Genomic DNA, 22864 nt, shown 5'->3' with positions numbered 1-22864 from the left:
CTCTCTCTCTCTAAGTATATAGCTACTCAAATTGTAAAAATCATAAAATACAAGGAGAACAACATGTATTTATACTTAAACGGTACAGAGCCCTAGAATACGAACATTCGCTTGAGCGAACATTAGGACTGCCCTCGCTCGAGCTGAGTGTTGAGCGAACTCTCGGATTGGCATCCCGCTCGAACTGACTGTCGAGAAACTGATAAGCGAACTCACTATCTGAAGCTTCAATCGAGCGGCATAGATACAGCTGGAGCGAATAATCTGTGGAGAGTTTTTTCAATAGGAATCAAGCTACCTCTTAACAAATCTCCACCTTGGCTTGTATTCCATCAAGCCTAAACAAAATCCATTAAACAAATAGATGACTCCCTCCACCAAATCTCCTAAGGGAATCACAGACCCCAAACACCAATTAAGTCCAAACAGAATTTGAACTTATATACTGGAACTAGCTTTTTCAACATATATGTTGAATTTCTATCACACCCTCTATAACAACCTCCATAAGAAAATTATACCTGACATCAATGTCCTTGGTTCTCCTATGATATATTTGATTTTTGGTCAAATGTATTGTACTCTGGCTGTCACAAAATACTGAAATTCTACCTTGTTGTAGTCCCAAATCACTGATCAGACATTTTAGCCAAATGGCTTTATTCACAGCCTCTGCTACTGCCATATATTCTACTTCTGTAATTGATAAAGTAACAATGGATTGTAAAGTTGCTTTCCAACTAAAAGTAAAACCACACAAAGTGAAAACATATCCTATCAATGATCTTCGTTTGTCTAAGTCATCAGCATAATCAAAATTAACATAACCAACAACCCTGGAATTGAAGTCAATTTCTCTATCAAAGATTAAGCCAAAATTCAAAGTCCCTTTCAAATACTGAGTATCCATTTCACAGTCTGTCAATTAACCTTACCTGGATTAGCCATGTACATGCTAACAATGCTCACTGCCTGTGAAATGTCTGAACGAGTACAAACCATTGCATACATAAAACTGCCCACTTCATTGGAATATGGAACACTAGAGCTATGTATTGTTCCTCCTTGTCTGTCTGATGAGATATTGATGCTGAAAGTTTAAAATGTGCAGCAAGTGGTGTACTTACTGGTTTGGAATTAGACATTCCAAATCTCTCAAGAACTTTCTCAATGTACTTTCCCTAGGACAAACACAACTTTCTAGCTTTCCTATCTCTGTGGAACTCCATCTCCAAAATATTTTTTGCAGCACCTAAATCTTCATTTCAAACTCATTACTGAGTTGGGTTTTCAACATGCTAACATCATACATGCCTTTAGCAGCAATAAACATATAAACAACATAAAGTAGCAAATAAATGAAAGACCCATCAAACAACTGCCTGTTATAAATACAATTATCATAGGTACTGCTCAAATAACTATGATCAATTATAAAAGAATCAAAACGCTTATACCATTTCCTCGGAAACTACTTCAAACTATACAATGATTTCTTCAATTTGCACACATGATCTTCTTTACCTTTAACAATGAACCCCTTTGATTGATGCATGTAAATGGTTTCTTCAAGCTCACCATGTAGAAATGTTGTTTTAATATCAAGTTTCTGTTAGGGGTGGGTAAAACCTTCGGTGACTCTGACTCCGGCGGACATCAGCTTCGATTTCGACTCCGTCAGAGTCGGAAAAGTCAGAGTTGGAGGGTAAAAATAGTCGGAGTCGGAGTTTGGAGTTGAACAAGACTCCGGACTGCCGACTTCAACTCCAATAGATATACTTAATATATTTAATATTACAAAATAAATGAAAACTACTCCATTGGCCTAATGGTTGTTGACCTTTTTATTAAACTCTATTACTGAAGTTTGAGCCCCCATCCCCACTTCCCACGAGAACAATTTTTTTTTATTTTAGGCTTTTTAATTAAAACAGCATCGTACCAGCGTACCCCAGGTCCCCAACCCAAGGGCCAAACTTTTTTCACTCATCCCCAATTTCCCCAGACCCCACAAGAACAATTCTCTTTCTCACTTCTTCATCTGGTCTTATGTTGTTCTTCACTTCTTCTTCAAATTGGTGCTGTTGTGTGTTACAGTCTGACGAGGAGCACCACTTCGAGTCCAAGGCTAGGCCTTGCAAGGTTTTATTTTTTCTAACATTTTGATCCTCTCTCTCTCTCTCTCTCTCTCCCTCTCCTTTAATCCATACATTTTCTTTTTCTTTTTCCTTTTATAACATGCGATACATTTTCTATTTCTGCCTAAGATTGTTTTTGCATGTTTTTGTTTGATTTTTAAATATGTAAGTAAAGTACAAACACTGAATCCTATGAGCTGCTCCGAGTTGGGCTCCGAGCTTTGTGCTCCAAGCTCTAACCTCCGATCGGAGTCAGAGTCAGAGTGACAATTTTTCTCTGAGGTCAGAAACGGCTACTCCAACTCCGTCGAATATGGAGCTCAGTTCTAGTTTATGTAACTCTAGATCATACAATGCCACCATAGCAAGAAACACTCTGATTGAATTTTGTTTTACAACTGGAGAGAAAACTTCATTGAATTTCACACCTTCTTTCTTAGTATAGTCATTTGCAATTAAGTGTGCCTTGTACCTTGCATCTGCAACACCCTGGATTCCTTCTTTTCTCTTGAAGACCCATTTACAACCAACAATCTTTGTCTTCTTCAACAACTTAACCAAATACCAAGTTTGGTTCTTGTGAAAAGACTCAATCTCTTCCGTTATCATTGCGCACCATTGTACAAACTCCTTACTCTTGACAGTTTCTGAATAATTGGAAGGCTCTTAACCAACAATGTTCTTTGTTGTAGTAAGTGCATACATCACTATGTTTGTATGAGCATATCTCTGAGATAGCTTAATCTGCCTCTTTTGTCTACCAGTAGATATATTGTAGTCTTGCTCATTATGTGTGCCACTTTTAGAATCAGAATCATGCTCATCGGCAATAGCATGATCTTAAGTGTCGGCTGGCACCTCTTGTGAAACCTCAATTTGCAACTCCACCTTTTTGCCATTACTCTGCTCTTCACTTGTAGACACAGTAAACTCCTTTCTAAGATTAAGTATGGATTGTTCATCAAATACAACATCCCTGCTAATTACAAACTTGGGTGATTTAGGATCAGTATACCATAACCTGAATCATTTCACCCCACTGGCATATCCAATGAATATGCCCTTATTTGCCCTTGGCTCAAGTTTTCATTCATTAACATAAAAATATGCAGGGTAACAAAAAATTTTCAAGTTTGAATAATCAATAAAAGTACCAGACCGTACCTCATTTGGAGTTTTTAAACCAATAGTTGTGGTTGGAGAGCGGTTAACTAAATAGCAAGTTGTATTGATTGCTTCAACTTAGAAATCTTTAGACAAGTCGGTATTCGAAATCTTACTGCAAGCTCTCTCTAAGAGAATCTTATTCATCTGTTCAACTACTCCATTTTTCTGTGGAGTGTGTCTAACTGTGCGGAGCCTTACAATACATTCATCTTTGCAGAATTCATCAAACTCATCTCCACTAAATTTCATACCATTGTTAGTTCAAAGCCGCTTTACTTTCTTGCTTGTCTAATTTTCAATTAAAGTATTCCATTGTTTAAAGTTAGCAAATACATCGCTCTTTTATTTTAGAAAGTAAACCCAAACCTTTCTTGAGTAATCATCAATAAAAGTAAATAAATACTGAGCTCCACCTTTCAATGGAACAGAAGATGTATTTTAATTATGTGAACCCCTATAGAAAATTGAACCCTACATTGTTTTCCAAATACACAATGTTCACATAATTCAAGTTTTTCTATTTTTTTTATCACACAACAAGCCTTGTTTACTCAGAATAGACATCCTCTTTTCACTCATATGACCCAAACACATGTGCCACAAAATGGATAATGTCAGAGTTTGGATCATCTGAATTAGACACTGCAGTTGCACCTATCATTGTACTGCCTTGAAGAAAATAAAGAACATCTGTCTAATAGCTCCACATTCACCGGTGTACCGGAAACCTAGAGAATCAAGAGTGTCTAATGAAATAAGATTTTTCTTCAAATTCAGGATATGTCAGATGTTAGACAATGTTCTGACAATCCCATCAAACATTTTAATCTTAATTGAACCAATCTCAATAATTTTACAAGCTATATCATTCCCCATCAAAACAGAACCACCGTTGACTGGCTCATAAGAAGTGAATCAATCCCTCTTAGGACACATATGAAAAGTATAAGTTGATTCCATGACTCACTTGTCACCAAACCGACTATTAGAGCCGTTTATTGCTAAGAAAATATCTGAACTGTTAGACTTTTCATCAGCAACGTTAACGACATTAGACAAACTAGTGCCTTCCTCTTTCCTTTTCAGTTTGAGACACTTATTCTTGTAATGACCAAATTTATGACAATAATGACATTTAACGTTTTTCTTGTTAAACTTTGATTGTGAACTGCCCTTGGATTTATCCATGTTCTTCTCTAAACCCCTCTCACTGGATCTACCCCTATAAGGGGAATCCTTAACAAACAAACCACTTGCTTTATTTTCCGTGCCCTTCAAACTCAATTTAATTCTCAATTCTTTAGAATTCAAAATAAATTTGATATCTGCCAAAGAAATAGTATATCTACAATACAACATTGAATTTAAAAAATTATCAAACAATATAGGCAACAAATACAAAACAATTAAGGCTTGATCCTCATCTTCAAGTTTAATGTCAATATTCCTCAAATCCATAATAATCTTATTAAATTCATCTAAGTGTTTAGAAATATGAGTACCTTCCTTCATTTTGAGCATGTATAATTGTTGTTGCAGATACAAATGGTTTGTGAATGATTTCTTCATATACAAGCTCTCAAGTTTAGTCCAAAAACCAGCAGCGGTCTCCTCATCAGCAATCTTTAGGTAAATATCTAATGCGTTCGCCGACTGGAGAAGTCATCTTTGTCGGACACATTCCCATCCAATACCTTTGACAAACCTTGTTGTCGCAACAAAGCCTTCATCTTGATGCACCATAAATTGAAACTATTCTGACTTTCGAATTTCTCCACTTCAAACTTTGCCATAGCTATCCCTCAAAATCTCGCATAGAGTCTCGCACTCCAATACCAATTTGTTGGAATTAACTGGTTATCAAAGACTAAGTTAAAGTGAACTAGTAAAAGCAAGTCAAAAGAAAAAATCAACAATCACACGTAGAACGCCAAGATTTAAGTGGTTCACCTCAATGTGAGTCTACGTCCACTGGCGAGGTCGGTCTCATTGAATTCACTATTAACAAAAGTGGAGTATAATCACAAAATCCTCAAACCCAAAGCTCCAAAACACCCAATAGACTTTTAGGATTCTCACAAAAGGATCTCACCTCTCTATGTAAGAATACGATTGCTCAAATTGTAAAAGTCAAAAAATACAAGGAAAACAACATGTATTTATATTGAAACGGAACGAAACCCTGAAATACAAACATTCGTTCAAGTGAACATTAGGGCTAGCGCTCGCCCAAGCTGAGTGTTGAGCGAACTCTCGGGTTTGCATCCCGCTCGAGCTGACTGTCGATCGGGTGTCGAGCGAACTCATAGGTTGTGTCCAGCTCGAGCTGATTGTCGAGCAATTGATGAACGAACTCACTGTCTGAAGTTTCACTTGAGCGGTAGAGACACCGCTCGAGCAAATAATCTGTGGAGACACTTTTTCAACATAAATCAAGCCACCTCTCAATACTGTTTTTAGATAATATACCCTTCACACAAAATTTAATTTATAAAAAAAAAAAAATTGTATCCAACAAAATAAATTTTGTATTCCTGCCCCGATTTATAGGGCAAAGGACTCATAAAGTGTGGCAAATGCATTGTACACCAAAAAACATCTAGGGTTTGAAATTTTCTAATATGTTAAATAACAAAGGATGGGGCAATAAATGTGGCATAGACAATCTATAAGTCTCGTTTGGATGTTGAGCTGAGCTGAGCTGAGTTCTTTATGAATAGTAATGAGTTGAAATGGTGGAGTAAGTTTTGTGGGGGCCACTTAAGATGAGTTTAGATGTAGTTTTGTGGGGGCCACTTAAGATGAGTATAGATGTGTTTGAATATTAAAATGAGTTTAAATGTATTTATAGGAAGTTAAAAAAGGTTGTCGATCCCGCATGTAAAAAAATGTTGAGTTGAAAAAGGTTGTGAGTTCCACGTGTAAAGAGATTTTGAGTTGAGATGAGTTTAGTGATTTGAAAGTTGGGTGTTTAGATGCTATACTCAGGTTAAAATTAGATTGAACTCCAAGTTCCAAACGGGGCCTTAATTACTTAGGATAACTTGACTAAGTTTAAGGAAATATTTCGTTTGTCTCGTGAAAATAAAGAGTAAGATTGCGTTTAGGTAGTGAGGTGATTTCAGATATTTTGTGAATAGTAGTAAAAAAGTAATGATAGAATATTGAATAGAAGTGAATAATAATGAAAAGTAATAATAAAATAATGAATACTCTAGCCAAACTAGCCCTAAGTCGAATTTAGGAAGATTATTACTACAACCACGAAAGAATTTTATAAAAGTAAATTGATAAACTGACATGGTCTTAGAATCTTATGTGATACGCTAAATTTACTTTATAATTAAAGTAACTTTACAATATGATGTATCATATCAAGCCACATCAATTTGTGAAATTACTTTTTGCAAAATTCTTTTTTAGCCAAAACATATTTCATTCAAGAATATTGTTATGAAATAGAGATAATATAAATATATATATATATATATGTATATCGCAGATATATTATATTTTAGAAGGTCTAAAATAGGATTTTTCTTAAAATCATAACCCCTAATTTCAATTTAAATAATTCACATATAACCTCACTTTTAAAATACGATAAATATTGAGTTGGTACAATACGATAAATAATGATGCCGGAGGATGGGGGATGTTGGGCCTGATCCATATGGACACTCACATGGGTTCATCACATATGGTCCTTACTTTCGGCCGAGTCTGATGGATCCGGGATCTAGTCCATAGGAAAGCTCGTCGGCTTAACAACTAAGAGCATTGGCAATGGTCTAACTATTGTCAAGTCTAAATTTTAGCTAGAAGTTTAAGTTTTGACTATAGTTTTAATTTTTGGCTAGGTAAATTCACATTGGACTAGTCATCCTAAAATCAAAATAATAATATAATATTATATATTTTAATAATATTTTACAATTTTTTTTTTATATTTTGTAAATACACTTCATATATTAATTAATAATTTACATTTTACTTAAAATTATTGTTTCCTAACTATTTGTTTCCTCAACCTAATATTAACATTTCATATTAATATTAACCGAGGTATTTAACCACATCCATTAGAATACTATAATATTAATATACAAACAGATGCATGGCTGAACCACCCATATTAGAGAGAGAGAAGTGATGAAATAATAAAATATTACTTTCCATTGTGAACAGTAGCTAACTATGTTTGGAGAGGACTTAAGATTTACTGTATCTCAAGTCTTAAGTTTTGGACCATTGGCTAGTTCAATGTGGAGGTTTTTTCTCACATCTAGCTAAAGTTTAGACTTGTATTAACATTTGACTAGTCCATTACCCATGCTCTAACAAGGAAACAAATTGTAGGCAGGCTGCCAGAGGGCAAAGAATCCCCGGAGCCATTGGACAAATCGCTGGTTTGGCTTAAGTATATATGCCACAACTCAACCATTTTTCTACTGCTTATTTGATCTCTCGCTTTATCTCAGTCTTTCTCTTTGGTAGTCGAAGGTTCTTGACTGCTTTGCTTCGGTGTCTTTTTACTTTCCAAATGATAATCTAAATTCTAACAAGGCAAGTCATATTTGCCTTCCGTGTTCTCTATTTTTATATACTTATTTATCTTAGTTTGTCGGGTTTTCTTTATCTCGTAAGATGCAACCCGGTTGTTATTTCAATATTGGTGAACCGGGCAAGTAGAAGATCTTCTGGTATTTCAGTATCATATTCCTGAATTAAGTAAAGAGACTCCGAAAGGAGTTGAATGCCATACTTGGACCACATAGCAATTTCCCTATAATGGGAATCGTTAACCTTTGGAATCTGTTTGATATTATCAATATATTGATCTCGTTTTGGTATTTGATTAATGTTTACGCTTCTCTTTCACCTTATGGTTTGTTCTCTGTGCTTCAGTTTATTTTTCGAGGGTGATAATTATCATGGTCCAACCATGCTGATGTCGTATGCTCCGCGGGCTATGACAATTCACTTAGCATCTTCATGCAAGATTACCCATGTCAATTCCTCGGTTAATAGTACTTCAATCTTTCCCAGCCTACTATGGAATCCGTGTAGTGATGCACTTCATAATTCCTCATTTTCTTTGAAAGGCCGTGATCAACTTAAGACCCATCATGTATCGCACCATGTAGCATCAAAGAGATGGCTGGTAGGCTGGCTGAACTGATTTCTTTTCCCCCCTGTAAGTTCTGTGGTCTTATTTACACGCTTGATACGTTTAGCATTGAATAATGAATTGTAGTGTCGGTTGCACAATTCAATTTCAGAGGATGATGATGATGAGTACCGATCATCACGCCACATAGCAATCAGTCTGTTTAAGCGATACAAGATGACTGTTGGCAGCGGAGGAGGTGACAACTTAAAAGTATATTTATTGTATTTCTCTGTTATTTATTACAATAGTCTATTGTCTTGTTCGGAATAAAGCGTTTAGTTAATTGTACCAGGAGTTTATCCATGCTGGGGTGAATGCCTATGCACTGGGCTGTACTGATGAAGGATTAAGAAAAGAACTTAATGATATGAAGGAATCTAGTGTTGAAATAGAAGCAATGCAAAATTATGGTGGAACGACTAGCTTGAAATCTAAAATTATCTCAGAAGAGGTAAGTAAGTCACTTCTACATGGTTCAGCCTGAATTATTTGTCATTGTGTGACTCATGAGCTTAATTACTTTTACAGTTTGCATTATCTTCCGATGATTATGGTTGTGAACTTTGTAGTAGCTTTTAGTCAGTCTTATTTGAAAGCAAATAGGTTCATCTCTGTAGAATGTGGACAATAGAAGCAGTTGTCATTTACAAACTTGATCATGAGTTTGTATGCTAGATGCAAACTACCTCTGTATTTGGTATGATTTTTGGTGGTCACTACATCTGCCCAAATGGTTTGAGAATTATAATCTCATTTTTTTTTTCTCTAATTCACAATACAGGTTGATGAGTGCATTCTGTGGTTGAGTATCATATTCATCACCATCTTGTGTACACCGCAGCCCACTATTGTTAGATGGTCAGCTACACCCTCAATGTCAGATGAAGTGAGGCTTCAGTGGAAAGGCTTTTGTGCTATTATAGCAAATGCATACTTTTTGAGGGGAATGGCGTGGTGAGGTGCTTTTAGCATATTAAGTTTTTATTTTAGTTGCAAGAGTATTTTCAAGTGTGTTTGTATAGTGATATGAAGGCAGTCAGATTCCGGCAATGGATGAAGCCTGCCATCTTTGTCAATGAAACTCGAGTTACCATTCTTCTCAAATATGAAAATACTATTTACCTACTCGTTACTTGAATGTTTTTATTACATTTGCACTTAAACCTGCCTCTTTGATATTTTTTTCACTTGTGTATATTGTAACTCTGCCAACTTCCCAACAACCTGACTCATTGATTAATATATCTCATTTGTTCATGCTGTGAAAATACGTGTTTAATTCCTCCTGGAGATTTAAAACTTGCTTTCAAGCAGCGTTGACCTATGTTCAAATGTCAAGCACTCAAATCTCCGCACACCTTTTAGCTAATTATTTCATATGATTAATGAAGGCTTCCAGTAAAGACTCTTCAACTAGAGCAAATGGCAGTAGAGGGACAAGCTGAGGAACCCTCAATTGTTGCTAGCAGAATGAGATTAGTGTTTAGCACACTTGAGGTTAGCTTTCTATTCACAATTTTCCAATGAACAGATGGAAAAGATCAATAATGCCATTTAAGTCTACTGTCTTTGAGGAGAAATATCAAGACATAAATGGTTCTGTATGTCACTAATCTATCTCCTGGTTTTGTTCATAACATTAGAAGTTGCTTTCTGGAGGATTACGGACCTTATCTTCATTTCAATCTCCCTCAAATTTCTATTTTGTACTTCAAAATCAATTATGCTGTTTGTTATTGACTACATCAAATGTGAAGTTGATGAATTGATTGGTTTGTGCAGGTGGTGAGTCCCCAGTGGCCTAGAATATAGTTAAACAGTATTGTCATTTTTCCTAGAACTCATGTCGTGCTTCTGTTTCCAATTGAAGTTGTAAATTTGTCAATCATAATTTTCTGAAAATTTCGATTTGTAAGACGGTGTGTACTTGATTTGTAAGAGAAATTTCAAATTCAAATCTCTAATATTAAATTAAATCATGTCATGTCAACGGTGTGAAGAGCGTGTTCTCTACATCGTCTTATAAGTAGATGCAGAACTACTCTAATTTTCATTCCAAAGACCAGGTGTAGCACTCCTTTCTGCAAGTATATAAGTTCCCCATACGTATAATATTTCGTACAAGCTTGTATTTACTGCAGGGCTACCGAAAATGATACATGTACTGCTGATTTTCTTATGACCGAATGAATCTCTCTCTCTCTCTCTCTCTCTCTCTCTCTCTCTCTAGTTCTCATTTATTTACGAGCAGAAACACATCATCCTGTGTCTGCACGTGTGCACCAGTGGTGTGTTAAACCTGCAAGTGGGAAATTGCAATACCCATTGCTTTTGCATTGATGCCTGCATCTAAAATGGTAGGTTTAACATACAAAATATATATGATTGATGTCGATCGAAGTCTGTCACATCAGTTAGCATAAAAGTGTATTTTTTTTTTTTATTATTATTATTTATAAAAGTGTATTTTTTTTTTTAATTATTTGTTAGATTTCTGTGCTTGTGCTTGTGCTTGTGCTTGAACCTATGCTTACATTTGACAGATCCCCCAGAGTCGTATATATCACCATGAATTGTTCACTTCTATTCATTTAGTAGATCTTAGCGCCAAGTTTAGATGACTCCAATTCCCGAGTTCATGCATGCTTCTCTCCATTTAAAAATGGAATTGGGAAACGATTGGCGACGAAACAAACTACTCTCATGACCGATTAATAATAGCAGTGATCATCACAAGTTCATTGTCATGGTTTTGGCAAACATCTCGGTAGTTTTTGGACTTGATGTAAGAACCCCAAAGCTGAGTTTATAGAATTTCAATGGAAGAAATAATTAGTAACATTTATTTTGAAACAGGACATAGAGGTGATCGGCCTTATAATTTTGTATTTTAAATTACCACAAAGCATAGGTTCTTTTGAAGCATTTTGGATAAGCATCCCATGTTAAGGATTTTCTAGGGATCACCATTACCGTTGTCATTGGTATCATCACCTCCACCACCTCCTCCAATGCCAAACCCAAATCCAATGCCCATTCCGAATCCTATGCCCATCCCATTAGTGCCACCGTAGCCTTTGCCAGCACCTTGTCCTGTGCCTGCCCCTTTGCCACCACTATCGCTATTAGAACCAACAGTTGCACCCCAGCCAACACCAAAGCCACCACCCTCACCATGTCCATGTCCCTCTCCTTCACCACCCCCCCCACCCCCGCCACCACCACCTCCTCCAATTCCGCCAACACCTACACCAAAACCAAAACCAAAACCACTACCATGTCCAGACCCTCCACCAAAACTACTACTATCGTTGCTGCCACCACCGCCGCCACCACCTCCTCCTCCTCCAGCGCCTCCTATCCCGATTCCTGCACCCGAGCCATATCCATTACCATGACTTGATCCTTCACCCCTAGCACCACCTCCACCACCACCACCTCCTCCTCCTCCTCCTCCAAAGCCTCCTATCCCTACCCCTGCACCGGAGCCATATCCATTGCCATGACCTAATCCTTCACCCCCACCCCCACCCCCACCACCTCCACCTCCACCTCCACCTCCTCCAGAACGTCCACTCCCTTCATCGTTACCACCACTAGAACCAGCACCTGCACCAGATCCACCTCCATGTCCTAAACTTCCTCCAAGGCCTCCACCTTCTCCACCACCGCCACCACCTCCACCGCCACCACCTCCTCCTCCTCCCCCAACACCACCACTACCATCTATATCACCACCAACTCCATAACCTTCACCGTGACCTGACCCACTTCCTTTAGCACCACTACCACCATCACCTGCATGGCCTCCACCATTACCAGACCCTCCTCCTCCTCCTCCTCTACGCCCCACGCCAAAACTTCTAGCACCCCTTCCAAAACTCTTACATCTCCTCCAACTTCCAAAAGAACAATCATCAATAGTGCCACCATTATCATATCTCCACCCACGAGGACCACCAAAGTTGCTTTCTTCAGCATACCCTCCATGGCCAGCATTAACATTCAAAGTGAAAGCAATACTCACAAAAATAAATGCTACATAGAGATCAAATTTAGAGTTTGCACCCATGGCCATGGCTCGCTCTTTGGACAACCAAAGCTTAGTGCAACCCAAACCTACTACGTGCTTCCACTCCTTGTCTCTGATATCCGCTCTTTATATAGTGTCGTGTTATATAATGCATCGATGCAAGTAGAAAAAAAAAAAAGGTCAAGATAATCATGTCTTGTGTGGTCAACTATGGCAATAATGTAATGACGACACTTCTAACATTATTATAATCTACCAGCTAGAGAAGGTGGAGTAGGTGACAAACATATTCCTAGAGAAAGAGATCAGAACCATTATGCTGCAAAAATCCTGGCCAACGTTAACAATTAATATACATCGAGAGATCAATCCACGTTGTTTCATAATTCATAATCTATATGGAGTCCAACTTGCCTATATATGGAACATCACCCAACTTAATTAATAACGGCTGTGCTAATTACCCTGATCATGTATCCGGTCTCTTTTCGTCATTTTAGCACTTTTAATGATCTATATATCATATACACCTCGTATAAGAAGAAAACAAGGAGAATAATTTACTTTGTCAATATTTGTAATATTGTGACGTCGTTAATTAAAACTAATAAATGTGTTACTTAAACGGTTAAACCATCTTGAAAAATAACATTACAAGAAAAACAGATTTTTGTGATCAATTTATTGCAATCAAAAGATTATTCGAAACTAATTTTAGTTGCAAATAGTCATTTCGCTGGAATTAACTGGTCACAAAAACTCGTTTTTCTTGTAGTGTAAGTTTCGATACACCCTTATATATATATATATATATTTATATATATATATATATATATAGATTTGTTAATGTTTTAACTGTTGGATTTTAAATAACTAGGGATCAAATTACAAAAAGTGTGCTGCATGGTGGTTTAGGGAGGGCAAACTGAAAACTTTAATCGGCAGTTTAGTAATCATATTACAAGTAAGATAGTTCGAGATGATAAAGTGTATGTTTTCTTTTTTAAAAGAAAAGGTAATGCGATTAGTCATGATCACTGATTCTATAAAAGTGTGACAAAAAATCCGGTATAAAAACTAAGTGTTGTGGACGTGTTTCACCTCCGCCACCTCACGATCACCTGCAACCAAAGATTAGATGGTTTCGGAGTTCGATGGGAAGCCTCCGATACTTAAATCAGTAACAATATGAAAATAATAATCTACAAGAATTCGATCCCTAGCTTTTATGTACCTAGGTTCTCCTCTTATATAGAGTTTCTGAACTATTATGTTGCTTAAGTGATAATAAATATATCTATTATTTAAATTCAAACTTGGGAATGAAGGTTCTTGCTCTAATAGATTGATACTATAACTGTCCTTCCTTTATGGCCGCTAGGTGGTTATTTAGTCGGTAATGGGAAGTGGGCTGGGCCCTTCTCGGATTTAATGGGCTCATTCGGTATTGGAACTCAAATCATGAATAGGTGAAGGCCTAGGCCCACGCTGTATCGGCAAGAGGAATATCTTCTCCACTAAGTAAGATAGTAATTAATCATGTCTATGTGAACAATAGTACTCGAGTTCAAACTTATCATTAAGCTATATTTATATTCAGATTAGTTTCAGTTATTTTTCAAATGAGTTCAATCTTATATAATGACGATCGAGAAGCTTGATAATTACTTCATTATTCTCTTATAAGAAACTCCATTATTGAAATGGTATACATTTTTATAAATTGGTATTAATAATGAGATCATATTTAATTGATCTCAAACTAGTGCGGTGTACGGATCGAATAGCGAATTAATAGATATATAGAGAATAAAAAGCTGAATAATGCACCACAAAACTTTAACAAGATACGTACATTAATTTCTAGTGTTTTGAAGATTTTTTTTTTCCTCTTTTCTAATGATCTTATCTTTGTCCCATAAACGTATTAACGCACCCAAACAGCTAGCATTAGGCAATATATATCCCAAATACTAACTACTCCCACTTTAGCAACTCCTACTATGGACTTGTCTCCTATGCTTACAATCAAGATGCATGCTGCATGCATGTAACGTCATATATATATATATATATATATATATATATATATATATATGACTTTCTGTTTGAGGAGTTTTGCTAACACATAAGTTAGCGTGTTAATACGCCATTTATAGTGAGATCCTTTATAACTTAAAAAAATTTAAAATACGTATCAATCACTTTTTAGCATAGCTGATATATATATATGATCATAAGCTTCTACATCAGCAATATGTTGAGTGTGTACAAAATACAAAATAAAACTTCTAAATATATTCTCTCTTTGATTTAACCTTTAGAAAGCTCTAGCATCGTTATATTTTCCGAAACCCTAGCTAACTGCTCCCACCAAAAAGCTGAGAGCTTTTTAATTAATTTCAAAGATTCTGCGGGATAAGGCTCCTATTGTAAATGCATATATGCATGTTATGGAATTCGGGCATTCACTCCTGGGATTAATAATGAATTAAAGAAATGATATTTGTAATCATAAAATACGCAAGCGTCGTATATTTTTTTTAAGAAAAATAAGTAAATATAAAATTTACATGAAAAAATTAATTTTTAATAATACACCTTATTTTTTTTTAAAATAAGTGTACGACAGTATTTACATAATTTATGCATGACTGTATATTACTCGAATGGATATCATGAGTACAGAAAAATGGGACACTCGATCCGGCCCCTAGCATAGCTGTAGTTAGATTTTTATTAATTTCTTGAATATCTATTATTAAATTTGAAAGTGAAAAAATCAAATATTAATGTGATAGAAAACCATACTATTGAATTTCAAAACAATTATTGGAATTAATTAGAGACATTTACTTGTATAATATTATGAGTTCTAAAGGATTTTCATCTCATCATGAGTATAATATAGTACTTACATATATTTGGTTCTTAACCAAAAAGTTAAAATAAGACTCTCTTAGCATTTTCATGTGTAAATATATATATATATATTTATATATATATATATAATCTACTCAATGGATTGAAGTTTTAGATTTTTTTTTATTTGAGTTTTTTTTTTTTTTTTTTTTTTGCAAATTAACTTTACAAATCCTTTTTTTTAAAAAATTACTATTTTATTTTATATATCACTCAATATTCCGTATTAAAATCAATATAGAATATCAGATAGTACTATCAATGTAGAATAAAATCAATGTATATATTATATTTCCAAGCAGTAGTAGTACTTACCAATTCGGATAAGGATTTGTATATATCACCTCACACATGCGATTGAGTACTCTAATTAATGAAAGTATATTATTATAAGCACGGATTCTTTATTTAGTAATGTGAACAAATTAGTGCGACGTACGTAGTCATGAAGCTAGCTCGATGATCGGGCCAATCAAGACAGACGTACGTACAAAAGAAATTTCTAGTACTAATTTACAAAGAAGTTTGTAGTGTGGCTTTTTTTTTTTTTTTTTTAATATATAAATATCCAGACGCTAAATTGAACCTCACTTGGGGCGGAGAAAAACATTTACACAAAACAAACTATCCAAAAACAAAATATATCTTCCCCAATCAAAAAACAATTACCTATTTGCAACGAACATAGGCCGTGCCATTTTGTACAAACTATACAACCCTCTAGTCAATCTTGATAAGTCAAGACAATTAGTAAACCTACTCCCCCCCCCCCCCCCCCCCCCCCCCCCCCCCCCCCCCCCCCCCCCCCCCCCCCCCCCCCCCCCCCCCCCCCTCCCGGTCCTAACTTTGGCTAAAGAGTTTGCTACTTGGTTGCCTTCCCTATACAAGTGTTTAATAGAGAAATCAAAATCTACCAACATCAACATCAATTTCTCCCAGAAATCTCAAAGATACCAAACTGTACATTTTTTTCCTAAAATCCAAGAAACCACTACTGAGTCGCACTCAATATCTATGGACAAATGTCCCAACTGATGGCATATTTTTATACCTTCCAAAACAGCCCGGAGCCCCACTTCGTTATTAGAACAAGAGCCAAAGCGTTTAGGAAAACCAAAATCCAACTTACCCCCAGAATCCTGCAACACACATCCACCCCCAACTGGACCCGGGTTCCCAAAGCTACTCCCATTGAGATTTAATTTTAGGCGACCAAAATCAGGCTTCAGCCACCGCACCTCTTTAACCTTCATCTATTGTTTCTCTACCAACGGCACGTTTAGAGTCCTCAAAATGCTCTCATCACCTACCGAAAGTTTATTGGCCCTGCACATCCTACTAGCCACCTGTTGAGCCCAGAATTTTATAGAGCTCCAAACTTCCATTAGGTTCTCACCTTTCCCTTCCATCCTTGCCGTGCACCTCCAACTCCATAGGCGTCATACCACTATACAAGGGACTAATCCCATTAGCAGCCCCACTTGAGACTGTCGAGAGGCCCTATTCAGCCACATTTGAACCCGTTCCTTCCAACTTTGCTGATCAAAAAATCGCACTCCCATCTTAGCTGAGATCTTCCTCCACACAACCATATCAAAATCCCCTTTTCCAAGAACATGCTCCAGATTTTCTTCTTGACATCTCTCACAGCAATTACAGCAAGATACCATGGGAATACCCAATCGACGGATTTGAGCATCCACATTTAGACAATTAAAGACAACCTTCCACATGTACAAAGATTTTTTTTTTGGCAAGAAAATATTCCACACCCATTTAGCCCAATCAAAAGGTGTCATCTTCACTCTAAGTACCTCCCATGCTGATTTAGTAGAGAAGCACCCACTCTTTTCAGGCAATCATAGTAAAATATCCTTTTTGTTAGACAAAGCACCAACTTCTTCCATGACCTATAGCGCCTTTTGACCCCTAATCAACTGTTGAAGTCGTTGAACATCCCAGATTTCATTCACAACTAAATTCCGTATAGTAATACTGGTATCTAGAATCTCAGGTATCCCTTCAAACAGCGGCCCAGGCCCATGAAATTGTCATACCACAATGAGATTTTCCCTTCCCAAACCTTCCATTTAAAGTTACCCAGCACATTTGTCATCACCTCCAAGATTTTTTTCCAAAACAAAAACCCCGAACCACTGGAAACAGTGAGCACAATAGAACCATGTTTTTCATATTTGGCCAGAAAAAACTTCCCCCAAAGAGAGTTTTGAGTCAACAAATTTTACCCAAATTTCATAAATAAGGATCTTTGAACTTCCTTTAGGTCCCTCACTCCTATGCCTCCATCTTCCACCGGAGCACATAATTTTTTCCAAGCCCTCCACTTTCTCTTACTGTTAGCCTCTTGTTCACCCCAGAAGAAAGTAGCAAACAAGGCATTCAATTTTTTAAACACAACTTTAGGGACAGGAAGAACTTGCAGCAAGTGCATAGGCATACTTGAAAGAACATGCCGGATGAGGATTAAACGACCTCATTGTGACAATAAACGACTCTTCCAACCCGCCAATTTCATTCGTATTTTTTCCAGCAAAAAGTCAAAATGACTCACCTTTTGCCTTCAATCGACTATCGGCACACCCAGGTAAGTAAACGAGAAGTGCCCTTCCACAAAACTAGTCTCTAACAGTAATTCTTGCTTCTGGCATAAACTCAATTGCTTTGAAAAGAAGATCGCCGACTTCTCATGGTTCACCCGTTGGCCAGTCCATCTTTCATAATCCTTCAAGGCACTCATTAAACATCGAATAGAGCTTTTGCTTGCATTTGCAAAAACTATCACATCGTCTGCATACAATAAGTGTGAAACTTAATTGGGGAGCACCAACCGGATGAGAAAACTGTAAAATACCATGTTTATACATCCTTTAATTAACGAAAACCACCACATCATCTGCGTAAACTCAATTACAAAGCAGTTTCTAGTTATATGCATGTACAGAAACATCAATCATGCGAAAAAGGAAACAATATAATTAATTAATTGATAGTTGGGGACAATATTTAACGTTAATCTTTATATAAGATACGTATATATATATATATATATATATATATATCCATATAATAAGCTGATACGTTCTTTAAAATTATGAAAATAAAATAGAAGCCGCCATAGATTTAATCATTACAAATGATGCGTACGTGCTGCATGGTAGTGTTGTAAGAAAACAATCTGATCATGTGTTGGAAAAGAGAGGAATAATATGCATCTGGCTGGGAGAAAAGTAAATATTGATAGGAAAAAATTATAAGAAAACTACTTATTTGTGGTTGGTTATTTTTTACAAAAATAATTATTTCTTGTCAAAATGAGTTTGTTTTTACCATAAATAGTCATTATCCTTACAAATAATTCATCACAAATACTCGTTTTTTTTGTAATATATATAAGGTACGTATCATGATATATATATATATATATATATATATATATATACACACACAAGTACATTGCAATTTGATTTTAAATGCAAGAAATAATTTTTTAAAGAAAAACCCAAGTAATTTATAATTATTCAAATATATATAGTCTAATAATTTGATTAATTGATTGAACGACCACCAACTATTATATATATGTTGCACTACTTTAATTGATGAGATAATTTCCAGTCCTTTCCTCCCATGCATGCATGCATCGATCGAGCGGCGGCTTTCAATTAGTTTCAACTACCCAGCCCACCCATACTCGTGACGACTCATCAATCAAGTTGGCCAAACATGCAATATCATGTCATATGACAGATTTGAGAATTTTGGTTCTTCAAACTTTTATTGTGGGGTGGTTAATTTGGTACGTCTTCATGATGAATATCTGTCCCCGCGGGGAATATGTTATATATAAAGACATTCCATTCATTGTTAATTTCCGATATTACCATGCATATATACATATATATATATATATATATATATTATATGAGAAAACATTCCCGCAAGCATAACCTTTCTTCCCTAAAAAATGGCATCCAATGAAAATATGCCACGTGGACACTCCATTTTCAAACCTTGTAGCCGCATTGCAGAGAAACTCTCTCTTTTCCATCTCCCTCCCCTCCCCCCCCCCCCCCCCCCCCCCCCCTCTCTTTCTCAGGAACCACTCCCTCCCTCGAGCACTAGCCCCACCCACTTCTGAAAGTCCTATTGAGCCCGAGCCTCACCACTCCCTCCCTCCTATTGAGCCCTAGCCCCACCCCTGCCTCCCTCCCGTCTCTCTTTGTACTCTTTCTCTCCCACAGGCGAACCCATTCCATTGTTCCTAGCTTCCCAAAAAAACTTGCAATTTGATCTATACCCCCTAGAAGACGAACGTATAACTGGAGAGAAAATGGCCACTCGGACTGGTAATGGCTTTTAATTTTCATTGTCCCTCAAAAAATCATGTCTGATGATTCTCCAACGCTTCAGAAGATAACTTTAAATAAAACAATCCTTTGATCATCCTAGCAGACAAAACTAAATAAAACAACCAAATAACGGAACAATGCTCTATTTGGTCACTGAGAAAATGGTGGGAAATAAAAGGAGAGAAAGAAAACCCAATATTCTAAAGTTTTTAATTTTCATCACGTAAAGCTCCAACTCCAGCTTTTAATGGTCGATAATTCTTGGTGGTTGGAAATACAAATTTATGAAGAAAAGATGGTGGGAAGATGAAAATGAGACAAAGAGAGAGAGAAGGGTTTCGCAAAAGGAAAAAAAATTGAAAAAGAAAGAGAGAAGCTTTGTTCCAACGAAAGAGAAGGGGAGATTTAGCTCTCCTTTTTGTTACCGAGTTGTGTTTCCTCTGTCTTCTTATCATGGCTGAGGAGACGAATGTGAGGAGCGGCGGAGTGATTTCACTGAAGTGAATATATTCTCTATTTTTCTAACATATTTAATTTTGTTATCTCCTGTAATATGGTTCATGGAATTTAAATGTAAATTATTAACGTGTTCAATTTTTATTTGTTGCCGTTCAATGACTGAGAACGGCATAACTGTCCAAAAGAGGGCCTGATATTATATATCTGCGTTACATCATTAATATATATATATATATATTGATTAATCCAACATGGTCTAAATTAATGGCCGCGTTGATCGACTATGCATGGTCATCGTGACCATATATTATATGTATATGATTCGCATTTATGCATGACATGATCTATCCAATAATATTGCTAGCTGTTTGTCTCTCATTCTTAACCTTTTATGTACTGATGGTATAATTCAGGCAATATTATTGAACGGCCTTAATTGGTATATATATATATATATATATATGACGTGACCTTTAATTTGGAGGCACTGAATCACTGATCAGCGATATATATAGCTAGCCAACGATATATTTAAGTACTTCTTCAGAGATTTATGATGTGTGTTTGTGTGTGTTGTGTGTGTATATATATATATATATATATATATATATATATATATATATATATGCATGTGCATGCTAAGAATAATATCATATCCCACCTACTTTAGATTAAATCAGAATTATCATTCCAAAAGTTGACAATTTAGGCATCAAAAAACCAACTTCAGTAGCTTACTACTCATGATGCGTACGTACCTATGTCTCACAACAGGAACATAGCTAGCTAGCAAGCTAATTGTCTCTATTAAGTTTTGTTATATACAATCACTTTTATATATTCCTTACATACTCCACCAATATAATTGACCAAAAAATTTATTTTATATTAAAAAAAGTGACGCAACCAATTACATTAGTAGAGTGTGTAAAGAGTATGCATGCAAAAATAATTGTACATTGAGTTTTTATTGCCTTAATTCCTATCATAATTCCATGTTAATTTCCAATGCAAATTAGAAGTAAGCTTTATTTAACTGGCTTAATTGGATTATAAATTTCACTTATATTATATTATATAACTCAGAATATATCATGGGATACAAGCTTAATTTGAATCAAACAATGCCTTATTAGACATTAATTATTATTGTTCATCAATTCATGAAGATCAGCAAATTAAATTACAGGGGAAATAAGAGAATTTCACTTATTTCCTCATTATTAATATTCCTCACTAGAATCAGATGATGAAATAGGCCGTGACTAGCTAGCTTGTACATAAACAAGCTTTAGCATCCTTACAACTTGACATGATGATCAGTACCAGCAGCATTAATAATAATGGTGGGAGGATATATAGGTTTTGAACTCTTAAGGCAATCCTCCCCCAATTCCACCACCAGCTCCTCCACCATATCCACCACCAGGTAGAGCACCAACTAAGTCGCTACTGCCGCCGCCGCCGCCACCGCCAAATCCTCCACCACCTCCACCTCCTAGCCCTCCAGCTCCAGACCCAAAACCACCTCCAGCTCCACCTCCAAAACCTGATCCACCACCTATTCCGCCACTGCCACCACCACCACCAAACCCTCCACCTCCACCTCCACCCAAGCCAGAACCCCCACCAAACCCTCCACCAGCTCCGCCACCTAGCCCACCACCATAACTAGGGGAGCTGTGGAAGAATGATTTCTCCTCATTAAATGCATCATTTTGACTCATAAGATGCCTAGCATGAGTACTGGTGCAAATAAGTACTACACCGAGAAGCACCACCAAAAGAAGCTTAGAAGCCTCCATTACTGAGATATATACTACGTACGTTCGTACCAAAGATATATGATGACAAACGAGGTTTGGAAGGGGAGAATATATAGGAATTTGGGAACTGATCAAAGTGAGGAAAGATGACGGTTGTGAAGGTCTTAAATTTGCACATACCCATGTCATCTATAATCCGTGCTTCCACAGCAAATGGAGCCAGCTGCGGCCACTAGTGAAAAAGCTGAGACCCATAATTCCATGTTGATGAGCAATTACCTGGATTTGCTCATATTCGATCTTTGGCTTCTTTTCAGAAACCAAATTAAGAAATGACCGCTAGCTGGCTGCTGCGCGCATGCCTCCTGCCCAAAAAAGATGAGATTTTAAGAAAAAAATGGTAACCACGTGACATGAATGATGCGCGCAGTTCCTTAATTATTAGAGCAGGAATGTGTTGGCCATGATTAGAGAGACACAGAGATCATAATCCTTAACAAATGGGGAATTGATCAGCTGGCCGTGATGATATGCAATGGCCTCATCATCATCAAGTATATCATGACTTTTAACTATATATTGTTCTCCTCCCAACCAATTACCAACCATGTCTGTTGACCGTATCATGCGTATAAAAACCGACATCATCAGTACTTGATCATTCAATATATAAATATTATATATATATATATAATTAACGTCATCATGCAGTTAATTCCTAAAACATTAATTTTACTCTCGATCTGGTGGTTATTAATATTCATGATGTATAAACGGATCACATGAAAGGATCGATCTTGGAAATTAATGGCTCCTGATCACTTTTCTTAGACAAG

The 22864-nt window shown here is 36.5% G+C and overlaps 3 protein-coding genes across 3 annotated transcripts; 1 reads left to right on the top strand and 2 right to left on the bottom strand.

Annotated features, from left to right (window-relative positions):
- The first annotated feature begins 8462 nt into the window (after positions 1-8462).
- Positions 8463-10457, top strand: LOC121267042. The gene is made up of 6 exons (XM_041170924.1): positions 8463-8469; positions 8588-8688; positions 8771-8929; positions 9260-9432; positions 9870-9975; positions 10261-10457. The coding sequence occupies exons 1-6, from the start codon at positions 8463-8465 to the stop codon at positions 10288-10290; spliced, it is 576 nt and encodes a 191-aa protein (XP_041026858.1). The 3' UTR covers positions 10291-10457.
- A 977-nt stretch (positions 10458-11434) lies between these two features.
- LOC121267041 (glycine-rich protein DOT1-like) lies at positions 11435-12556 on the bottom strand. Its single transcript, XM_041170923.1, has 2 exons — positions 12037-12556; positions 11435-11955 (listed from the first exon to the last, which is right to left on the bottom strand). Exons 1-2 carry the CDS (start codon positions 12554-12556, stop codon positions 11435-11437), a joined length of 1041 nt encoding a protein of 346 aa, XP_041026857.1.
- Positions 12557-21635: 9079 nt separating this feature from the next.
- Positions 21636-22067, bottom strand: LOC121267040 (glycine-rich protein 23-like). The gene has a single exon (XM_041170922.1). It carries the CDS (start codon positions 22065-22067, stop codon positions 21636-21638), a length of 432 nt encoding a protein of 143 aa, XP_041026856.1.
- Between the last annotated feature and the right edge of the window lie 797 nt (positions 22068-22864).

This window comes from Juglans microcarpa x Juglans regia, chromosome 5S (assembly GCF_004785595.1).
Source record: "Juglans microcarpa x Juglans regia isolate MS1-56 chromosome 5S, Jm3101_v1.0, whole genome shotgun sequence".
NCBI lineage: Eukaryota > Viridiplantae > Streptophyta > Magnoliopsida > Fagales > Juglandaceae > Juglans > Juglans microcarpa x Juglans regia.
The sequence above is the reverse complement of the archived record's forward strand: the minus strand, read 5'-3'. Positions and strand labels throughout refer to the sequence as shown.

Bases quoted from the DNA above. Each gene is read 5' to 3' on its own strand.
- LOC121267041 (XM_041170923.1), bottom strand. From the start codon at position 12,556: ATGGCCATGGGTGCAAACTCTAAATTTGATCTCTATGTAGCATTTATT. The intron at 11,956-12,036 runs GTGGAGGTGGAG...GCTCCGGTGCAG, and splicing joins GAGTGGACGTTCTGGAGGAG to GGGTAGGGATAGGAGGCTTT.
- LOC121267042 (XM_041170924.1), top strand. The intron at 8,689-8,770 runs GTATATTTATTG...TAATTGTACCAG, and splicing joins GAGGAGGTGACAACTTAAAA to GAGTTTATCCATGCTGGGGT. The intron at 9,433-9,869 runs GTGAGGTGCTTT...TGATTAATGAAG, and splicing joins TTTTTGAGGGGAATGGCGTG to GCTTCCAGTAAAGACTCTTC.
- LOC121267040 (XM_041170922.1), bottom strand. From the start codon at position 22,067: ATGGAGGCTTCTAAGCTTCTTTTGGTGGTGCTTCTCGGTGTAGTACTT.